At 56.1% G+C, this 20,811-nt stretch overlaps 1 protein-coding gene across 1 annotated transcript; it reads left to right on the top strand.

The window, feature by feature from the left end:
• The first annotated feature begins 2,508 nt into the window (after nucleotides 1-2,508).
• On the top strand, nucleotides 2,509-20,571 carry EMX1 (empty spiracles homeobox 1). The gene is made up of 3 exons (XM_058550652.1): nucleotides 2,509-3,034; nucleotides 8,877-9,061; nucleotides 18,748-20,571. Exons 1-3 carry the CDS (start codon nucleotides 2,509-2,511, stop codon nucleotides 18,913-18,915), a joined length of 879 nt encoding a protein of 292 aa, XP_058406635.1. The 3' UTR covers nucleotides 18,916-20,571.
• The last annotated feature ends 240 nt before the right edge of the window (nucleotides 20,572-20,811 follow it).

The following is a 20,811-nucleotide window of genomic DNA, read 5'->3' as shown; positions in this document are numbered from 1 at the left end:
GTGGCCAGTGTAGATGCAAGTCTAGGAATGGCCCGGTAGAGTCCAAGCTCCTCTGCCTGCCCAGTTTAGCGAGTTCTCGGTCAATGCCCAGCCTCGAGGTGGGGTAGGAGGTGGGAGCCTGTGGCTTGACAGATAGGGTTCATCTCTGGCTAGGGGCGCAAGGCCGTGGGGCCGCGTTCAACTTGCTCCGGCTCTTGTCTTCTCCGTCGCAGCCCCCAATAGGTGGTATGACGCCGCAGAGCACAGGCCCAGGCAACGCTTATCCAGCTGAACCCGCGTCCCTGCGGGGACCTTGCACCAAAAAAATCTCTTGTCATCTCCTTCCATATAGAACGAAAATCTCCTCGTTCTGTGCCTTTGCCCAGCTCCGCGCTCTCGCCCCCTTAGTGATATGGCTTGGTTAGGTCCTTGTGCCCGCTTGGCAGAGCTTCCCCTTTTCCAGGACTGAGGATGGGGCAAAGGAGGAGGGGGAAGAAATAGAGGAAAAGTCGGGGGGGCGGGGGTGAGGAGCAGGGAGGCAGGAGAGGGGGGAAATAGAGAACCTGAGACAGAAACAGGAGAGAGGGAGAGACCAGCACAAAGAGCCAGAAAGATCCCGAGAGGCCAGCAAAGAAGACACAGCGCTCGTCACGGATTCGGTAACGATTCCTTCCTCAGGCGTTTCTCGGGCGCCTCCGCGGTGCTCGGCCCTGGGCTGCCCAGGACGCGTAGGGCTGCAGGGTGCGGTCGCCTCTCCTCCCCCCCATCTCGTCACCCCCTCCCCATCTCTCCTAAGGGGGCCGGAACGGCGTCGGCGCGCAGGGGCTTTTCGGAGCAGTCGAGTGGAAAATAGACTTTAACCCGCTTTGTGGCGAAGAGGACGCCCGGAGCGCTTTCCCGGACTAGGGCTCCCGGCGCTTAGGCGGGCCACTCCCAAGACCTGGCCTGGAGTCCCTGCAGAGTCACGCGGCACGCGGACCCCTGGCTTCGGGTCGCCGGGAGACCCAGCCCTGATCTGCTCACCTCGGCCGAGGCCGGGCCGCTCTGACTGACCCAGGAGGCTGCGAGGAAGCGGGACGCGCTGATGTCCTCTCCTCGCAGTGCGCCGGCAGGGTCCGGGTCCCAGCCTCCCCGCCACCGCCCAGCGCCCTCCTAGGCCTGGGCCTGGAAGGCCCGGGTGAAAAAGTTTGCGGAGTAGTGGTTCTCATTGCCACCCGTCCTCTCACCCCCCGAGGAATTAGTGCACGAAATGGAAACTGGCCGGAGCAGAGCCGACCGCTGTTCTGCGGTCGCGGGTGGAAGGGGAGGGTCGGGGGAAACCAGGCCCCCTGCGTTCCCTGGACTGACGGTGTGTATTCTTGGAGACGGGCTCGGACTGTTCGGCCAGCTCCAATTTAAGGCAGTGTCCTCGAGGCCCCGGCCTGGCCTGGCCCGCCTGCACCTGAGCCCCAGGACCAGAGAAGGCGAGGAAAGCAGATCGCCCTGCGCTGAGGCCCGCCGTCCCGGTCTGAGCCGGCCCCCGTCGCAGCGGCTGCGCCAAGCAGCTGCGAACTGCTGCTTGAGAGCTGCGGGGTGACCGCTCTGGCGGCTGCTGTCGCGCTGTCCCCGGCCTGGCCCCTTGTGAAAAGAACTGAGCGTCCCCTTTACGGAGCTGTCCTCCGTAACACCCTGAAACGCGAAACCTCGAGAACGAGGCTGCGGCTTCAGACCGCGGCCCGGGGGACAGATGGTGGGTGAGCAGGAGGGTCCCGGAGACGAGGGGAGCAGGGACCTGGTTCTCGGGAGAACCTATTTGTTAGACCCCTAAACACCCACCCTCCACTCGGATCCAAGTTGTCTGAGAACTGAAACGACATCCCGGTACCAACTGGAGAGGGTTCAACTGAGTTACACACCGAGGAGTGGGGTTGGAGTCTCTCCCAAGCCCCAGGCCCCTCGGACGCCTTCTTCGGCTCCCACGGAGGTCGAGGACGGTTGCGGCGGCCGCCAGACTCAGCTAAAGGGCGGCGAGGCGACGAGATGCCAGTGGCGAGGGGAGGAGGAGGCCTAGATCGCCCTGCAAAGGCTCCAGTCCGGCTTTTGCCTCCGACTGCTGGCTCCTTCCCCACCCGCCGTCCCTCGCCCCGCCCCGCCCCGCCCCCCACCTTGGGGCAGGTGAGCGGCGGCCAATGGGCGAGCGCGGGGCAGGTGCCCGCTAACTCTCGCCGCTTGGCGAGGCGGCCGGGGCCGGGCTGGGCAGTGCTGGGAGGACCGGGGGCGGGGGTCGGTCCCGGCTGGACTCGAAAGGCTGGCGGCCGGGCTCAGCCCCCAGGCCGTAGAGGTAGCTCGCAGCATCGCACAGAACCCGCGCCAGTGCCCGCGCCGGGAGCTGCCCGCTCGGCCGCAGAGGCCGGCGTGCCTAGCTGCGCGCGGCGGCCGGACTCCGCGTTCGCTCGCTCGCAAGCCCCTCGCCGCTCCGCGCCAGGCTTGCCGGCAGGGGCTGAGCGCGGGCGGGCGGGCGGGGGAGGTGAGGGGCGCTAGTGTGTGTGCATGTGCCTGGCTGGGTGCACACCCCGCACGGCGGCGGCGCCAGGACGCGGAGCGCTCCCCAGAGCCCGGCTGCCTCGCTCAGCTCTGGCGACCGCGACCATGTTCCAGCCCACAGCCAAGCGCGGCTTTACCATCGAGTCCTTGGTGGCCAAGGACGGTGGCGCCGGCGGGGGCACTGGCGGCGGGGGCGCGGGCTCCCATCCCCTGGCGGCGGCCGCCTCAGAGGAGCCACTCCGGCCCACGGCACTAAATTATCCTCACCCCGGCGCGGCGGAGGCGGCCTTCGTGAGCGGCTTCCCGGCCGCCGCAGCTGCCGCCGCGGGCGCCGGACGCTCGCTCTACGGTGGGCCCGAGCTCGTGTTCCCCGAGGCCATGAACCACCCTGCGCTGACCGTGCACCCGGCGCACCAGCTGGGCGCCTCCCCGCTGCAGCCCCCGCATTCCTTCTTCGGCGCGCAGCACCGGGACCCTCTGCACTTCTACCCCTGGGTCCTGCGGAACCGCTTCTTCGGCCACCGCTTCCAGGGTGAGTGCCCACGTTGTGCCCGCCTAGGCGGCCGGCCGGCGCCCGCGCTGCGGTGGCACGGGGGAGGCTCGGGGGGCGCGCGAGGCTGTTGAGAAATTGTTGCGAGAAGCTTGCGGGTCCACAGAGGCCGATTCCCAAGGTGGGAAGAGCCGCGCCGGGTCCATCCGCGCTTCCGCCGCGTCAGGTTCTCTCTCAGAGCGCCAGGTTGGGACCCTCCAAGCTTTCCCTGGAACGATGCAGGTCAGGACGCCAAACCCGGGCACATCTTGGAGCCTCTCCTGGTCCTCCCAGCGGCCTGCCTTAATCTCTCCTGACTGAGCCAGTCCCAGTCCGCAGAGCGCAGCGCCCACCAGGGCCCTCCCTCCGCCCTGGCTGGACCTGGGACCATACTTCGCTCGCACGTTCACCACCAACTCCCAGGGATCCGCCCTCGCTGGCGCGCCCGGGCTGGGGAAAGTCCACCCCGCGTGCCCCGGGTCTGTGGGAAGAAGGGGCAGCAGGGAGGGCAAACTGGAGAGTTAATGTTCAGTGTGGAGTGCGCTGCTGTCTTGGGATGTTTCTCAGCAACCTCGGCCCCACTTCTTCAAGTCACACGCAATAGCAAATCGGCTTCCTCCGCCGTTCGCCGACTCTGGGAGCCCACCTGGCTGCTGGGGGACCGACCGCAATCCTCCCAGGCAGGGGGCGGGGGCAGAGGGCTTTTAAGGTCGTAGGCAGTCCGAGCCCCCTCGTCTGCACCGGGCAATGGGTTTGTTAATGAAGATCCCCCACTGGCCTTACACACACACACACACACACACACACACACACACACGTTTCAATTATCTGACTTTCCCGAAGGAAAGAGAGTTGCATTTCTTGGAGTTTGTTTTCTTCCTTGAATTTGTTGAAGTTTGTTTTTTCTTTTTTCTTTCTTTTTTTTTTTTTCAAGAGTGGCCTTAATTTGTGCAATAATTGCTTTAGTTTCGGATTTTATTTTGTTCGTGTAGACCGGTCCTCAGCGTTGTGAGGTTCCGTGACTCAGAGGTAGGTAACCGGCTTTTAGTGAAACAAATGAAAAGGACACGGCTAGAGCTTAGGCTCCTGAAGCTAATCTGACGGTAAACCGGGTCTACATAGTCAAAGTAAATTGGATGTTTGGCACAATTATCTAGATAATAGAAGAAAAATGATCTCTTGAAGCTCTGGTTATAGCTGCTTTGCTGTTTCACGGAAAGCCACTTTCCCGGGTCCCGATTTGTCAATTTTCTCAGTCCCATCTGGCCAGTGGGTACCAGCAGATCCCACAAAATAAGAGAATGTAATTACTTGAACAAGAATTTTTGTGGGCAGACTCGTCTTCCTGGGGATTTCAAAGATTTGCTCAAATCATGTGAAAAAAAAAAGCTGCTTAGGGTGTCACCCGCTTTGGGCAAGAAACCTGTCAATTAAATTCAATGTTTACTGATAAGATGACGTTTTATTAAAAATTGAGCAAACCACCTCGGTCCTCCATGGACTCGGTCCTCGGCCTGGGTTTCGAAACCTGGTGCCCACGGGCTGATTTGAGAACCGCGGCTCTTGGTGAACCTTCCGACCGGGCGGCGGAGGGACGGGCGGTTAGGAGGCTCAGAGGAGAGGGTAGAGCCGGTCCCAAACCCTGTGGTTTCTGCTCATCCCGAGATGGCCTCCTCGGCGGCGCTCTCTGCTGCCCACCCCGCGCCCCACGCCCTCCGCGCCGCCTTTCCCGCCTCTGGCCTCGCCCGCGTGGGCTCGGGGCGCCGAGGGCCGGGGGCGCTTCGCGAGAGATCCAGCTCCGGCTCCGAGCATCCAGCTCCGGCTCCGAGCATCCTCAGCCGCGCGAGGCCTGATAAATCCTCCCCAAAACCCTCTCGGAAATTGCCGCGGCTCCCAGAGCCATCAGTCCCGCCGGGCACGTTGTCGAGTTGCAAAAACGGTTGGATTTTTCTCTCAAGAACCGTGTCTGGAGGAAGAGATGGAGCCAAGTGTAGCCGCATTTTTGAACTTGGAAATTTGTTGGGCACTGAAGGACTTTTGGAACCCTGAGACGTTTTAGCTTTGGGGCCGGTCATCGTCGCCGCAGATCCATGCGCTCCCGGCGGCCGTGCGCCCTGCGGTCCCAGCGGGGCCTCGGAGTTGCGAGCCGAGCCGTCCCAGGCCCTCCGGCGCCGCGTTTTCTAGAGAACCGGGTCTCTGCGATGCTCATTTCAGCCCCGTTTTAATGCAAGAAACGAAACCCTACATGAACGAAAAAGAACATGTCTGTGCTCTGTGCGCAGCGCTTTCCGGCAGCGCGGTCCCGGCGCGCAGGGAAGCGGCTTCTCTGCTGAGAAAGGCGGTGGAAAACGAAAAGTGAGCGCGGGATGGTCGGGACCAGGTGGCGGGACCCCGAAGCCAGGGGCGGCTTTCGAGGCCTGAAGGGGAGGAGCCGGCGGCGAAGGGGAGTTGGCCGCACTTCGGAGCTATTTCCCGGACAACAGGAACTTTCCAGGCTGGGAAGCAGCGTCGGGAGGGGGCCGTGGGAGACCCAGCCCTCTGGGACCGGCGATGGTAATGGGCCGGTGCTTCAAAGGGCGCCTTTGTTCCGGCTGGAGGAGGCAGAATGAGGTTATCTCCGCTGCCTGGCCGGCCTCTCCCTCTCGTAGCCCCAGGCCCCTCCGCCCTGCCATCCGGCCCAGAGCCCCTGGCCGGCCACGGTCTCTCCAGGTGAGACTGCAGCTCCAGCCCCGGATGCTTCGGATCCCTAGCTCCCACCTCCAGCCGCCTCATTCCTGGAAGTCTCTAGTTCTACTTCCCAGCTATTGCCTTGAAGGGGCCCTCAAGGAGTGGCTAGAGAAACGGAGTGGGGTGGGGTTGAATTCCTAGCTCCAGGGAAGGCTAAGCCAGCCCCTTTCCACTTTTCCACCTGTCCTTTTCTGAAACTGACAGCCCACTCTCACAGCCCAGAATGACTGCATTTAAACAGGCCCCACGGGCACCCCAGCCCCAAGCTTGTTCTGCCCTTGTGGGCCAGTTACCAGAAACTGAAGCTGTGGTAGAGATGGTTGAGTGTCCCTCCCCACAGGTCAGAGTGAGAGGGTCCCAGGCACATAAGCACGTAAAGCATCACTCTTGTCCTTACAGAAACATGTAGCTATTGATCAGTTTCTTGGGATGGTTAGTTTTGTACTAAACATCCTCTTTCTTATAGGGAAAAACCTTGCTTCTTTTGGAATCAAATCTGTCATCACTTATCAGCATCTTGAATAATCTTCCTGCCCCCTGCTTCTTTGTGGTTGGGTCAGAAAGGACCCCGATGTTTCTGCACATGCATATGGACATAGACTGCAGGACACACGCTATCCACCCGACAGGACATTACAATGAACTGGGGCCATTCTCTCAGTGAGGCAGACCCTAAGCAACCTAACTTTCCCCTAAAATAGCCAGACTTGAGGCAAAGGGGCATGTGTATGTCAGAAGGACAGTGGCTTCCATCCTCCACTTTGGGTTTATGAAAACAAACACAGAGAACTCCACCACGCAAGTGACTGACACACACCACAGAATTACAAAGCAGCTATCAAATCACACACATTGAGGCAGACTGCAGTCCTGCTTTCTCAGTCCCGCACTGCCCTTCACACCTCCGCATCTCATTCCCTCCCACCCATGGGGCCTCTCCACCACACCCGCCTCACTTCTGACCAGCCTGGGCCAGTCGAGCTGCTGAGGCCAAACACTGAGAACTCTGGGATGAGCTAGGCTTTCTCTCTCCCTCCCTCTCCACCTCATTTGTCCAGAGGAAACCACTGTTGGGACTTCACCTCGGCTCAGAATGATGTTGTTTTTTGAAACAAATTATTTTAACATCAACAAGAAGTGTTTGCTTCCCACCCACCCCTCCTGCCTTTCTCTGGCCTGTCAACTGGTCCCCACTGGAGACTTTAATCCTTCTTTCTCCTACCCAGATCAGGCTCCTCCTTTCTCTCCCTCTCACCCCTCTCTGCCTGACCACCTCCTCTCCTGATCATCTGTCCCCTCCACCATGACAGGTTACATTTCTCTTCCTTCAGTCTTCAGTTAGGCCTGAGAGCCCTGGGCCTGCCCTCACCTTGAAAGGCCAAATGGGCAAGGTGTCCCCGCTCCATTTCTCTATGATGTGATCCCACTCCCTTTTGTAGCAGCACAGATCCAGCCACTTGAAATGGATAAGGTGACTGGAAGTTAATGACTTCTCCCTGTTGGGGGACTTTATCTCCCCCCAGGCACTAGCCCCTCATTCCTAGGCAACCCTGTTGCACAGAAAGCCCCAGCAATAAAGTTCATCTGTGCAGGTGTCCAAAGCCCAGGGACATGGAGAAAGTAATGTCAGGAAGTTTCTACCAGCAGAGGGACATGAACAGTTACCTGGAGAGTTCTAGCAACAGCATCTCAATTATGTGCCCTTGCTTCACTTACAGAGATATTTCCAGAGATGGGAGATCTCAACTGAATTATCCAAACAATTATCTTAAGAATAAAACGGGTCAAATTGAGTCAAACCAGTGGCCATTTGTGAAGAAATTAATTGGATCAGTCAATCTCAACAGCTAACTCTGTCAAAACATCCCGTCTAGGGCTCTGCACTGTTGGTGGGTCAGGTGGACTGTTATATGCCACTGCGTGAGAATCCAGGGGTGACATCAGGGCTGGTTTGAGTCTGTTCCCATGTGCAACCAAGCCAGAGATTGTGTGAGGGCCTGGGGGGGTTTCATTGAGAATGGAGTTGTGGGTGGAAGCTTGTTTCCGCTTTTGTAGTTCCTGACGCCACCACCCCAGCCTCATTCAGCCCAGTGTCAGCCTCCCCTCCTGCATGTAGGAGCTGAGTCCCCAGGATGGCCAACATTTGCCAAGGGACAGTCATACTCTTTGAAAATCCTGTATGGTAGATGGAAGAAAAAGACAGTAGGGAGGCTGGAACATATATTTACACACGCCCATGCAGAAACCAATATATCTATATCTATATATATTAGAGGGAAAGATGACATCTAGATATTTATACACGTGTTTCTTCAGCACGGTACTATTCAGGGATGAAGCAAGGCCTTTTCCCACCAGAGAGCAGTAAGAGTCTCCTGTGGGGAGAGGGTTTTACCAGAAGGCCTGGGAGGAGAGAAGTGGTGAGGGGGAAGAATAAGCCTGACCTCAGACCTCCAGCTGCTGCCTGCACATTGACCTAGCCGCTAGCCTATTTGTGCCACTTGCAAGGTAGAGCCTGGGCCTGTTGGCAGGACTTTTCAGAGGGCTAGTAGCCTGAGCATTTAGCTGCAAGGCTGGTTTAAGCAGGTGTGAAGGGAGAGTTCCTTGGGTACCTTCTAGTTCCTGAATCTGTGTTTAGAAAGGGGGTGCCTAAGTCTTGCTCTTCTCCTTATCACCTTCCTCACACCCAGCTCTGTCGCTGCTCTTGGTCCACTTTGAGGAAGATATGACGGGACAAGGGGATAAAAAGAGCTAGGGGACTTTTCCCACCCCTTGGCCTCCTAGGTTGCTCCAGGCACTGTGGATTTGGGCTGGTCGGCGCCTCTCCAGGCCTGGGCCCACCTCGGCGCCTCAGCGCTTCCGGCCGGGTAGCTCTCCGAGTGTGGGGAGGTATTGGGGAGGGGAGGGGCCTTACGGAAGGGGAGGCTCAAGGGAAAGGGGAGACATAGGGGAGGGGTCAAGGACTGGGGAGGGAGCAGAGGCTCGAGGGCGTGAGCGAGCGGGGCGGGAGTGCCGGCCCCGGCCGGCTCCCGCGGGCGCCCGGCGGCCGGGCTGCGCTCACGGCGCCCCTTCTCTCTGTCTGTACCTGCGTGTGTTGCCGTCGGCGGCGCGGCCGCAGCGAGCGACGTGCCCCAGGACGGGCTGCTTCTGCACGGCCCCTTCGCGCGCAAGCCCAAGCGGATCCGCACGGCCTTCTCGCCCTCGCAGCTGCTGCGACTGGAGCGCGCCTTCGAGAAGAACCACTACGTGGTGGGCGCCGAGCGGAAGCAGCTGGCCGGCAGCCTCAGCCTCTCGGAGACGCAGGTAATAATCGCCCCGTCTGTCCGCCGGCCGGTGGCCCGCGCTCCGCCCGGGAGCCCCGGCGGCGGTGGGGGCGGGCGGGTGCAGCGCGGCCGAGTCTCGCCCCAGCCTTCCCCGGAGCTCTCTCCTGCCCGGTTCCGAAAGCCGCCCTGCGGCGTTCCCGCAAAGCCTGTCTTTAGAGCCCCTTCCCTCCGACTGTGTTTAGCCTCGCAGAGGCCGCAGGACCTTATCAAGCACTAAGGACCCGCCAGGAGGTTGGGATCAAACTTTATCCCGAGTCAGCTCCCAAAGCCCAGAGGAGGTGCCAGGGTATCAGGAGGCAGTGGTTGCCTCGGAGCCCCCACGCCGCCGTCACTCCCGGGCCGCACCGGTGACACTGGAGCTGGCTCAGTCCTGTGACTACTGCAGCCCTCCTCCCGCCACTGTTCAGGCGCGCTCACGGTTTTGTGGGCTGACCAGGCCCTTCCCGCCCTAGCTTCGCTGCTGTTCATGGGCAAAGCTGGCGGAGGCCTCGGCGGCCCACCAGCGGATGTGCTGTGGGGGAAAAGCCCACGTGTCCTCAGGCTAGAAAGATCAGAAGCGGAGGAGATTTGCCAGGGAGGGGCCAGCCCTGCTTGGGGTCCGAGGGTGGCACTGATCTCTGCGCAGGCCGGCTGGCAGGGCTCTGAAGCCGTAGTGTGTGCGCGCGGGCATCCGAGGGGCCTGGGAATGGTGGGAAAGTGGAATCTGGGTACACAGCGACTCTTCAGTCACCTGAAGGACTGTTGAATTGGGGAGGGAATAAACTCCAATGGTGTTGGAGGAGTTTGAACTGAGTAAAATTACAATGACAACGTAGTGTTTTTGTAATTGATAAGAAAAAAAGTCTTTAAAGAACTAGATGAGAGTTATAGGGAGGCAGATTTGGGTTTATTGTAAGTACAGGCTTTGCGGTAAGTAAATAAATGCTGCCTGGAAGCGCCGCCTGAGCTCTTGGTCCGCCAGGAGTACGACGTGCTGGAGGGGCTGGCTGCTGCCCTGGAGGCGAATTCAGGGTCTGGATGGGCCTCGGGCGACCTTGCTCCCTTCCGTCCCAGACAACTCCCAGATCTGCAAATGAGAGAGGTCGGCATGCCGGCCCAGCAGCTCCGTCCCCGCCGGCATTGCGTCATCTGCTCCCCTTTCCTGCTGGCCTCGCCCCCTGCTACACCAACACCCTCCACCCTATTCTGAGATGGTGAGAAGGCGCCAGGCGTGGGGTGGGAGAGGCTTCTGGGGTCTCCTGGGGAGCAGTGAGGATAGGAAGAGGGCCAAGTGGGGGAGTCCAAACCCTAACTGCGTCCTCAGCTCCCGGCGGCCGACCTTATCTGCTTGTCCTCCAGTCGCATTTGGTATCTATTGTCGTGCTATCTGTCCGATGCCCCCTTTAATCAATGCATTGCTCCCATCTCCGCTGCAGGACCCCTGCTTTTTCAGATTTGCTAGCTGGGCTGTTCTAAATGCAGAGATAAAGCTTACAAAACAACGGAGTTAATTTTTAAAACATTTTAAAGAGAGATATATTAAAAAAACAAGTTAATAAAATAATACTCTTTTCCCTCCTGGCAAACAGTGTTTTAAAATTGCTGTCTAAAACAAGGTGTCAATTTAAGAATGGTGTTTATAGTTAACTTCATTTAAAAAGCACTAGTTATTACATTTTAATTGTAGATGTGTAAGAAAACGAAACAGTTTATAATCCCACCACCCACAGATTAACACTTGTTGAAATAATGTTACTGTTATTAAACTTTCAAATTTTTTCGCTGAGTGAGAGCATTTTTAATTAACTTTCTTTCAAACGGAATCTAGCTGCCTGTCAATATTTGCTCCTAACAATGCCAGTTAGTACATGTAATGATGGTTTCTTAAATTTTTCATATAAGATGTTTCAAACACATATTTAAAACAAAACCAGATAGAATAATATAACGTACCCAGCTTCACTAACATCAACACATATCTAATCTTGTTCCATCTATAGGTGAGCTGGTTTTAGCATATGGAACAAAAAAAAAATAATAGAACTATGGAAGGTTTGAGCCTGAGAAACCTCCTTGTAGAGGGCTGTCTTTCCCAGGTCTGAGGCTAGGAGACAGACTGGGCAGAGTTCCCCAGGCAGGCAAATACAATTTTAATATTTGCCTCCCTGCTAACTGACTATGTGACCTTGGGTGAGTTACTCACCTTCTCTGAGCTCTGGTTTTCTCATCCAGAAAATAAGTTAAGGATTAAAGGCACCTAATATGCAGTCAAATAATATTAATTCTCATCCCCAGTCTTTTCCTTTGTTGAAAGTAATATGTCAAGTTAGTGTTACAAAAGACCCAAACCCGGGCTTCCTGACTCTCAGTCCAGTGCTCTTTCTGCCACATCCAGTCTCCATCATCAGAGCTGTCTTTCTGTCCCTCTCATACCTTATCATTTGGACCTGGGCTGTGTAATTAAGTAATTATCTATCTATCTTTCAGTATTTACCAGGCGAGCTTACCTGTCATTTCCAGCTATCAGCTATTTGTCAAGCATCAGTCACCCACGTCAGCCCCCTACCGTCTATTTCTACTGTTGATATCTATATTTGTCTCTCAGAGCTCTGTAATCTGTCCCGCACAGATAGCTGTTTTATATCTAGCCATGTACTTCTGTCTGTTCTCGTTAAACTGCCTCCCCAAAGCTGGGTAATTTATACTTCCTATTTTCTATTAATTATAATCCTCTTCTTCCTAACAATAACTCCTATTTACCCAACTGTTGATTATCTCTTTATCATCTATGCTGTTTTATCTTCTGTGTATCCACCATCCATCTCAAACTTCCATCTCTATAGATCTATTTAGCAACTGACCGGGTATATTCATATGTCTGCTAATGGTTATCTATCATCTCATCAGCTCTGGCTTTGTCTTCTTGCTAGGCCTCAGTTGTTGTATCTGTAAGACTGAATGAAATGAACTCCAGGGTTCTTTCCAGCCCTGACTTCCTGGCTCGTCTATATTCTACTTCTCTGTGTTTCTGTATAATCCCCCCTCCAAGTTCTCAGAGCTCACAGTATATCTTCCACATGTCATAATATGCGTAGGACTTTGCTGTTGTTTAATTATCTGCCATGTCCAAATGTCAGTCTGTAGACCTGCTGTATCTATCTCTCAAAGAAATCTTAAAATACAGATTCTCTGGCTCCACTCAGGAGATTCTCTTAGGAGTTCGGGATGGGACCCAAGAGAAGTTTTTAAAACAGTTCTCTGGGTGATTCTGATGAACAACAGGCCTGAGCATCTCAGCTCTGGGAGGCAGAGGCCAAGCCTTCCTATTGCTCACTGTACCCCAGGGCCCAGCTCAGTGACCAGCAAGGAGTAGTTGCTCCATAAACAAGTATTGAGTGAATGGGCAAATTTCTCTTGACACACATCCATATGTTAACTGTATCAGTCATTTCCCTTGCTCTCTGCTGTCACTGCTCCCTCCCTGTCCCTCTGTTTTCTATCTTTCCCTTGCACTTTCATCTAAATTGTTGATCTAGTTTTATCTACAAGTTCATGGATAAAACTTCTGGGAGGGTTAAGCAAATCAATGTGTGGGTCTTAATCCAGAGCTCAGGGTCTCTCTATGCCCAAAGCTTTAGCATGGAGTGTTGGAGGTGGGCAACCTGAGCTTCTTTGTTGGGGCAGGGCTGTTTGGTTGGGAGTCAGGTATTTGTGCTGGGATGGCTGTGGGCCAATCCAGGAGGGGGAGGGAGGGGCCCTGGGCAAGGGCTAGTTCTCCCTCTGGCTCTAATTACTTGCTCCTCACTGCTGTGGGGCAGCTCTGGAGTCTGTGCGGCATGATGCCTGTCTAAGCTGGTGGCTGGTGGGGCAGACCTGGGCCTGGGTCAGATCAGAGCCGCGAGTGTGAGTGAGCAAGTGTGCATGTGTGTGTAATGGGTATGTGTAACATGTGTGTGCCCACAATATGGGGCACATATGGGCTTAGTGTGATTGGTGCCCAAAGATCAGGTGATATGACATGCACACATCAGATGCCAGGAAGCAGTCATACAGCATGGGGCACAGCTTGCGTGATTCTGTGCATGTATGTGACGGGGGCACATTAGTTTTAGGAGGAGTGAGAGAAAGCATTTGGTTGCTCCAGGCTGATGGATTGGTCAGTGTTTCTAGCTGCCCCTCCTGCTCTGAACAGTTCAGCAGGTGTTTGACCTTCCCTGGCTTTGCGTTTAGCTGAGCCGTGAGGGAAAAGGGTACAGAAATGTGGTCCTTGGCCTTGGAGATTCCTCCAAGATTCTTAGTGGTGGGGCGTAAATGCAAAGTGTGCACATTTGCAGGACATGCGCAGGATGAGCAACTGGAGTCCCCTTGAAGTCATAGCTGTGGGGTGAGGAAGGGCAGGGGAGACCTGCATGGGCAGAAGGCTTCGAGGGATACATAGGATCCTACGTTGGTGGGAGGGAAGGGGAGGGTTTGAGGCGGGCAGATTAAGACGGAGCAGGAGCTGTCAAGTCTGGCCACCGTCTTGGAGCCAGAGAGTGTAGAGGGAGGTCTTAGGAGGCAGGAGTGTGTGGTCACCTGCCTGTGGGCTTTTTTTCCCCAGGGGCATGATAAAGAGACTTCTTGGGGTCCCTTCCTGCTCTGGAATGCTCTGCCTTTTGGGGGATGGATGAAAGGGAGATATCCAAGTGACTTGAATTTTAGGGAAAAGTCAAGAGACCTTTGTTACTAGCTCACTGTGTATCCTGAGACGGACTAATCCCTTCTGTAAGTCTTGGCTCTTCTCCAAGAACCTCTGCACCTCTGAAGTTCCAGGAGTCCAGTGGGAGGCAGGAAAGGGCAGGGGAGATATGGGAGACTGGAGTGGTTCTCTGAGGAGCTGGGGCAGGGGCATGGTGAATCTTGTGATGTCTCCCTGAGAGTGAGGGCAGGCATTCAGGATGGTCTGAGAGAAGAGAGAAGAAGGCTTAGGTAGTTAGGACTATGGTTGATAGGGAGTTGGAGGTGACCTCAGTTTGGTGGGGTGAAGGTTGAACTTAGCATGGCATTGGGCTTGACCTTGAGAATGGGAGCAGCTCACATGATCAAAGGATAGGAAATGGATCCCCAGGGGAGAGGGCAGGGAGGCGAGCAGGCTGAGGGGTGGCTAGATTGATTTCTCCAAGCTTCTGTCTAGTCTGAGGACTTTCTCCGTGTCTGAGGATGACAGAATAGGAGGACACAAGCTTAAATTAAAGCAGAAGAGAGAACAGTAGGACATAGGGAGGAACTTCTTGTATTGGGGTTATAAGACTCAAATACCCCTTGAGAGGGGTATTTGAACTTCTTGAGGAGAGGACAGGTTTTCACCTGAAAGTATGCAGTGTCCAGGAGCCACAGACCCTTCTATTTGGAATGGGCTAAGGTTGGGAAGTGGTGGAAAAGAAGGGACCCAGACCTGGTTCATTCAAACAGCAGATTATTCAAAAGAAAAGTCTGAAATATTGGCTGGAGTTGTAGTTTCCTTGTTTGTTAGTTCGTTTGTCCATTCACTCATGCATTAATAATGCGTGCCTTCATTCCTTAATGCATGCATTGGTCAATCCACTAATGTCTTGATGCATTCATTCATTCATTCATCTACAGCAGTTTCACCTTCTTCATCCTACCTGACTCAAGCTGACCCTTGTCTCCCTCAACAATGGGTCTCCCTCCCCCAGCTTCCCCCTAGAAATGGCTAATCCAGTCTACAACATGGAGAATTAAGAATTGACCCCCTTGTAGAAGTGTCCACTGAACTAAGCCAAAAAAGACCTCCAGCAGTTAGCACTTCCCAAACCCCTTTTCTGATTAGACCTCAGTCCCTCTGCCATTGATTTTCTCCTGTTTTCCAGGTCTGGCCCAGCCACCTCTTGTCTAGAGCGTAGGGCTAGATCACCTCAGCCCAGCTGGCTGAACAGGCCTGGAATATGTCCCCTGGGGCCCCAAAGCCAACGAACACATCACTTTGGTTCTCAAGGTTCCCATCGTCTAGTGAGGAGACAGTTTCGAGCAAATCAATTAATGCACTGCTGGGGTCACTGTTACTGAGACAGAGAAAAGTGCTAAGGAACTACAGACAGGTGATGGAGCAGGTCCAGTCTAGGAACATCCGAGCAGGGTTTTGAAGGCTAAGTAAGAGCATTCCAGGTGGGGTAATTCAGGCAAAAGCAGAGAATCTTGGAAGGATCTGGCTTTAGAGACGTTTAGTGAGATGGGGACTTGGGAGACCACAAGGAACCTTTCCCCAAACCCAGAGGGCTCAGAGATGGGCGAGGGATTCCTCCAGCCGACATCCCAACTGTGCCTTTGGGGTGTTGTGCGGGTGCTGGGGGAGGCAGGTGCAGAATCAGCGCCGCCTCCTGAAGCGGCTCCCTCAGAGCTGGTGGCCACACTACGTGACCGGGTTCCTTTCTAGGGCCTTTGTCCTCCAGGGAAGGGGCTCTGGGGTGACCCCAGCGTAGCCCAGTTGGGTTGGAGAGGTTATGGGGTGTCACTCTTACCTCCTACTCCACTCAGAGCCCAGTTCCTTTTCTTTTTCCAAGTAAAAAAACCTAGTAATTGTCAGGAATGCATTAAAGAAAAGTCAGAAAGCAGAAAGAAGAAAGAAAAGTCACCCATACTTTGGGCACATTTCCTTCTAGTCTTTTTTCCTCCTGCAGACCGTTTGTTTTTCCATGGTGGTAAGCACACCGTGCCCAAACCGTGCATCCTGCCGTCTTCATGATACAGTGAAGTCATAGCTCCCCTGTTAGTACATCTTTGTAAACAGCATCTGGACACTCAGCCCGAGGCTGTTCTCCGGAAGATAGCCAGGCTGCCTGGGGAGAGGTTTACATCCTTGTTTCTAGGGAGCTGCCTCCCTGACCCCGGTTGTCTTCATGGAGGAGATATTCACAATCACCTTTCATCTGTGTGCCAGGAAGCTGCCCCTGGCCTGAAAACAATATCCTGAAGTTCCACCACTGAAGCTTTCCTTCTTTGGGCCAGTGCAGCTGGGCAAGGGGGGCAGGCTGGGTCCATCCCGCTAGAGGCAAGTGTGATTGTCAGAGTCTCTTTCCTGGAAGGAGACCTGGGAGTGTTCGTGGGAGGGAGAAGGTGCAGAAAGGGGCCCTCTGTCCCTGGTGCTGCCCAGGGCTGCCCCAGATCACCCTATCACTAGGTTGGCCATGCTTAGCCTTCCGCCAGCCCCTGGGGCTCTCAGGAATGCCACCCCAGCCTTGTATCCAGGCCTGAGTCATGCACACGCCTTGCACAGGAGGCAGGGCGAGCTCATCCGCCCACTGGCTGGCACAGTCGCAGTGGGCTCCAGGGTGGGGGGCAGGGGCCAGGCTGGCTGCCAAACAGTTGTGCCGAGAGCCACCCAGGGCCCAGCCAGGGCATCTGAACCCTGCCCTGAAAATGAGGGAAGGAAGCCCTCTTCTCACTCCATCCACCGAGGCCGGGCACCTCGTCTCTTCCCATCCCTGGCTGGCTGCTCAGCACAGCACTGAGCCCTGGCTGTCCCCATCCCCATCCTAGTGCTCTGAAATCAAGGGCCAGGGCAGGTGGTGCCAGGAAACCCTGGGCTGGGTAGACTCCACGGAGAGGATGGAGGGGAATGTCTGGGAATGTGAGGGTGGGGCTTGGGCATGAAACTGCTCCCTGGGCCCAGAGGCCAGGCTGCTTTTGGCTGCCACCGCCTGGCTTTATGGCTAAGGCCTGTGCTTGTCGCCCATTCTCAGGGAGTAGGGGCTGCACTGGGTCGGCTTTCTGAGGGCCACCCTTGGCCCTGCCCGGAGTTCAAGGATCTCCCCTCAGCCATCACTGCTGCTGCCCCAGCCCAGGTGCTCACCGTCATTCCACACACATGACTTACTACTCACCACCTGGGCGGGCACCACGGACCGCCCCAGCTGCAGCTAGCAGCACCCACTTGCTTTTTTGTTTTCCTCCCCAAAGCCCCATTACATAGTCATATATTCTAGTTGTAAGTCCTTCTCGTTCTTCTATGTGAGCTGCTGCCACAGCATGGCAACTGACAGACTGGTGGTGTGGTTCCACAACTGGGAACCCAACCCGCGCTGCCAAAGCAGTGAGAGCACCGAACGTCAACCACTAGGCCATCAGGGCTGGCTCCCACTTGCTTTTAAATGTGCTGTCATTTCCAGGAAACCATCCATGCCTCAAAACCCTGCCCTCTCTGCATCACCTCCCCGGGACCCTCTGGAGCAAAAGCCCAGGAGTGCCCTGGAGCTGCAAGGGCCCCAGAAAGCCTTTCTCCTATAGATGAGGGAGGTCACCCCTCCCTCAGAGAGGGGAAGGAACTTCTAGCAAAGGATCAGCACCTAGGCCCATCCTGCCAACTCAGGATGGTCTGGTCTGGCTTGGTTCTGCAAGGCCAAGTAAAGAGCTGCGTAGTCAGGAGTTGACAGACAGAGGGTTTCTCCACAGTCCTCAAGCACTAAGACTGGTTGGGGAGCCAGGATGACCCTCTCAGATCATGGACAAGAGCATGTTAAAGGCTGTGTCCTGGACACTGAACAAACGCTGGAGGAGGAGGGAGAAGAGAGGGATGATTAGAGATGGGACTAAATCTGGGGAGGCTTCCTGGAGGAGATGGGCTTAGCATCATAGACCTGCCCCTCCCTCCAACCCCATCCCCCCAGTCACAGAGGATGTGACTCCCCTTGTCAAGCCTCCCCTTGTCAGGCTCTCACTGCCTGACACAGAATGGAGAGGGTCTTTCTGTGTTTAAAGAGGAGCTTGCTTCTGTCCCCTGGGATTTCTCCCAGCTGTTCCTTGTGTGACCTGTTCTCACATCTGGATGGGCTGCAGGGGCCAGTGCTCTGGAGGCAGGAAGTCCAGAGCACTGCCCCGGGTGGGGCCTCAGACACCCCGCTGTCCAAGGAGCGTAAGGCCTCCTTGGTGGATTTCAGACTACCCTGAGGAGCTGGCACCCAAGGGACCAGGGCTCCCCACCCACCCAGCTCTGTCTCTGATGTGGGATGGGGGGAATTCCACCTGGAGCTGCTAAGATAGGGTCCCCTCGTGAAGCAGACTGACCTAGATGGTGCGTGAGGTTAGAGCTTCGAGCGTGGGGTCCGTGACCCTAGGAGTGCTCGGGCTGTCCCGGGCCCTGCTCTTGGGGCGGACACCACCTCCTGGTAGGTAGCCATGTCTATTCTGCCTCTCTGTGCTGCAAAGAGCACAGGGTGGCCCAGGGGGCGCGGCCCACATCAGGCCCTCAGGGAGCCCATGAGGACCCATGTGATGGCTTTGCCTACATTCTCTCATTTACTGGTCCCATCAACCCTGTGAAGGAGTGATTATTATCTCATTTCTAGAAACCAGTAGAGACCCAGGTCAGCGGGCTCCGGAGCCTGGATTCCTTCCCTCTGCTTTGCTGTGGCTATGGGATGGTGGGCAGCTCGACGTCCCCCTCCCCTCCCTCTGTTGAGAGGGCCAGGAAAACTGCCCCTCTCTGGCCTGAGGTGTCCTCTCCAGGCCCCACCTCATTTGCATCTGGAAGAGCGGTGCTCCAGACCATCAGCCGGCACCTGGCCAGAGGGAAGGACCCTGGCCTCAGTTTCTCCATCTGGCTCCCAGCTCAGCCTGAGTACTGAGGCCCCAGGGGCTGCTCTGGGGGCCTCCTGGGTGTTTCTCACCTGTGCCCCTCCCTCCCTGGCCCAGGTGAAGGTGTGGTTCCAGAACCGGAGGACAAAGTACAAGCGGCAGAAGCTGGAGGAAGAGGGACCTGAGTCCGAGCAGAAGAAGAAGGGCTCCCACCACATCAACCGGTGGCGCATCGCCACGAAGCAGGCCAATGGGGAGGACATCGATGTCACCTCCAATGACTAGGGTGGGCAGCCACGATCCCCTGAGGGCAGAGTGCTGCTCGCTCCTGGCCAGGGCCCCCCGGTGGGCCCAGCTGGACTCTGGCCACTCCCCGGCCAGTGGCGGGGAGGCCTCAAGTCACAGCCCCACAGGGCTTGGAGCCTGGGGCCACCACCGGCAGAGGGACAAAAATGGGCTGGCTGAGGCCTGGACTGCTAGACCTCCTCCTCGGAGAGCCTGCCTGCGTGCAGGCCGCCACTACTGCAGCATCCCAGCCCCTTTCCATTTCTCTTTTCTCCTTTTTGTTTTGATGCGTTTCTGTTTAATTTATTTTCCAGATGCCCGCTGTAGTTCTTAGTGAGCCCCTTGTGTCTTCCTTCCCCATGGGAATAATAAAAGTCTCTCTCTTAATGACACAGAATCCAGCTCCCACCCCAGGGCCCATGAGCCTGGAGTGGGAGACTCCAGCACTCGGGGCTAGTGGGGACTTGCAGGACAAGCTTGTTCAAGGCCTGGGAGCCTAGGGTGGGGCCTTGGAGACCCAGTTCATTAACTCCTCTCCTTTGTTGGTGGTCGACCTGGTTTCTAGCTCCAACTCCACGGCAAGAGAAACTGAGGCTAGACATAGGGAAGGACCATCCTGTGTATGAGGGAGGCTATGCTCAGGTCTTTTCAAACTTATTGAGTGGTGGGAATCAGGCCCAGGTGGGTCAGGAGAGAGATAATGCGCACACTTCCCCTTGCTTAGAGACTCTGGTGGCTTCTCCAGTTGAGGAGAAACCAGAGGAAAAGGGGAGTATCGGGGGCTGGGTACAGGGGCACCATTCACAGAGGCCGACAGTCCCAGCCCCAAGTCCTGGCCCCACCAGGATGTCCCTGGAGAACCCCCCGGGCAGATTAGAGCTTCAGAGACAGGGTTGGAAGCTGAGCCTGTAACCTGTCCCCAAGGACTCGGGGCCTCCAGCCTGGGAACAAGCAGCAAGGCAGGGTCCACTAAGCCCTTTAGCTCACCTGCCCTTCAGTTTTTCCACTTGTCTCTCCTGCTTGTCACACAGCAAGATTTCCTTCATCCTGAAAAAGCAAAACCTGTATCCCTAACAACCTTTCCCTTGCAATGTCTGGACTTGTCTCCTCTTCTTCACTCCCACGTGCTCCCCAACCCTCTCTGCTCTTGGGCCACTGCCCCCCCACTCTACTGATGCTGATGACTGCCACCAACCATATTTACCGCCACCTCATTGTGGCCAAACTATCCTGCCTCCCGTCTGGCTTCACCCGCACTCCAATCTGCTGGCCATTCCCTCCTTGACTCCCTTACCCCTCCCTGCCTTCGTTCCGGTACCTCTGACGCCTTCTTCTCCTGCCTCTCTAAGTCCTGTCCAGTCTCGTCCATGCCTCATCGCCTCTGTCCCCCCCAGGGTCAGTCCTTTCTCCTCCTGCCTCCTCATCGTGCCCTCTGCCTGGGGCTCGCATCCACTTCCAGGACTTCTCTTTGGCTCCCCGGTCCATGCCTCCAGCTGACCTCTGCTGAGCTGCAGACCCATCTGCTGCATTCTGTGCCCCTCAGCACCTCAGACTCAGCACGTTCACGGCTGACTCATCTTCCCACCAGTTCTCCAGGATTGCCCACCTTGGCAAACAGCCAAGGCTTCTTCTACTTGGGAAACAGCATTCATGGCTCCTGGGGGGTTGGGAGGGGAGGGATGGAGTGGTAGGCATAATAAGGTTTGTGTGGATGTCAAGGAGGAGGCCCACTTCAAAGGAGGACCGCCATGGCGCGGCTAGGGTTCTCTTCCTCGGGCCCAAATAGGACAGTGTCACCCCCTTCCTAAGCCCCCTACTCGGCCTCCCGTTCTTTCCTACCCTTCACCTCACCTACCTCTCTCCTGGTGCCCTCTGCTTCAGTTTCTCCATGTCAGC

This window comes from Diceros bicornis, chromosome 12, assembly GCF_020826845.1.
Source record: "Diceros bicornis minor isolate mBicDic1 chromosome 12, mDicBic1.mat.cur, whole genome shotgun sequence".
Lineage (NCBI taxonomy): Eukaryota > Metazoa > Chordata > Mammalia > Perissodactyla > Rhinocerotidae > Diceros > Diceros bicornis.
This window is presented reverse-complemented; position numbering and strand designations above follow the sequence as displayed.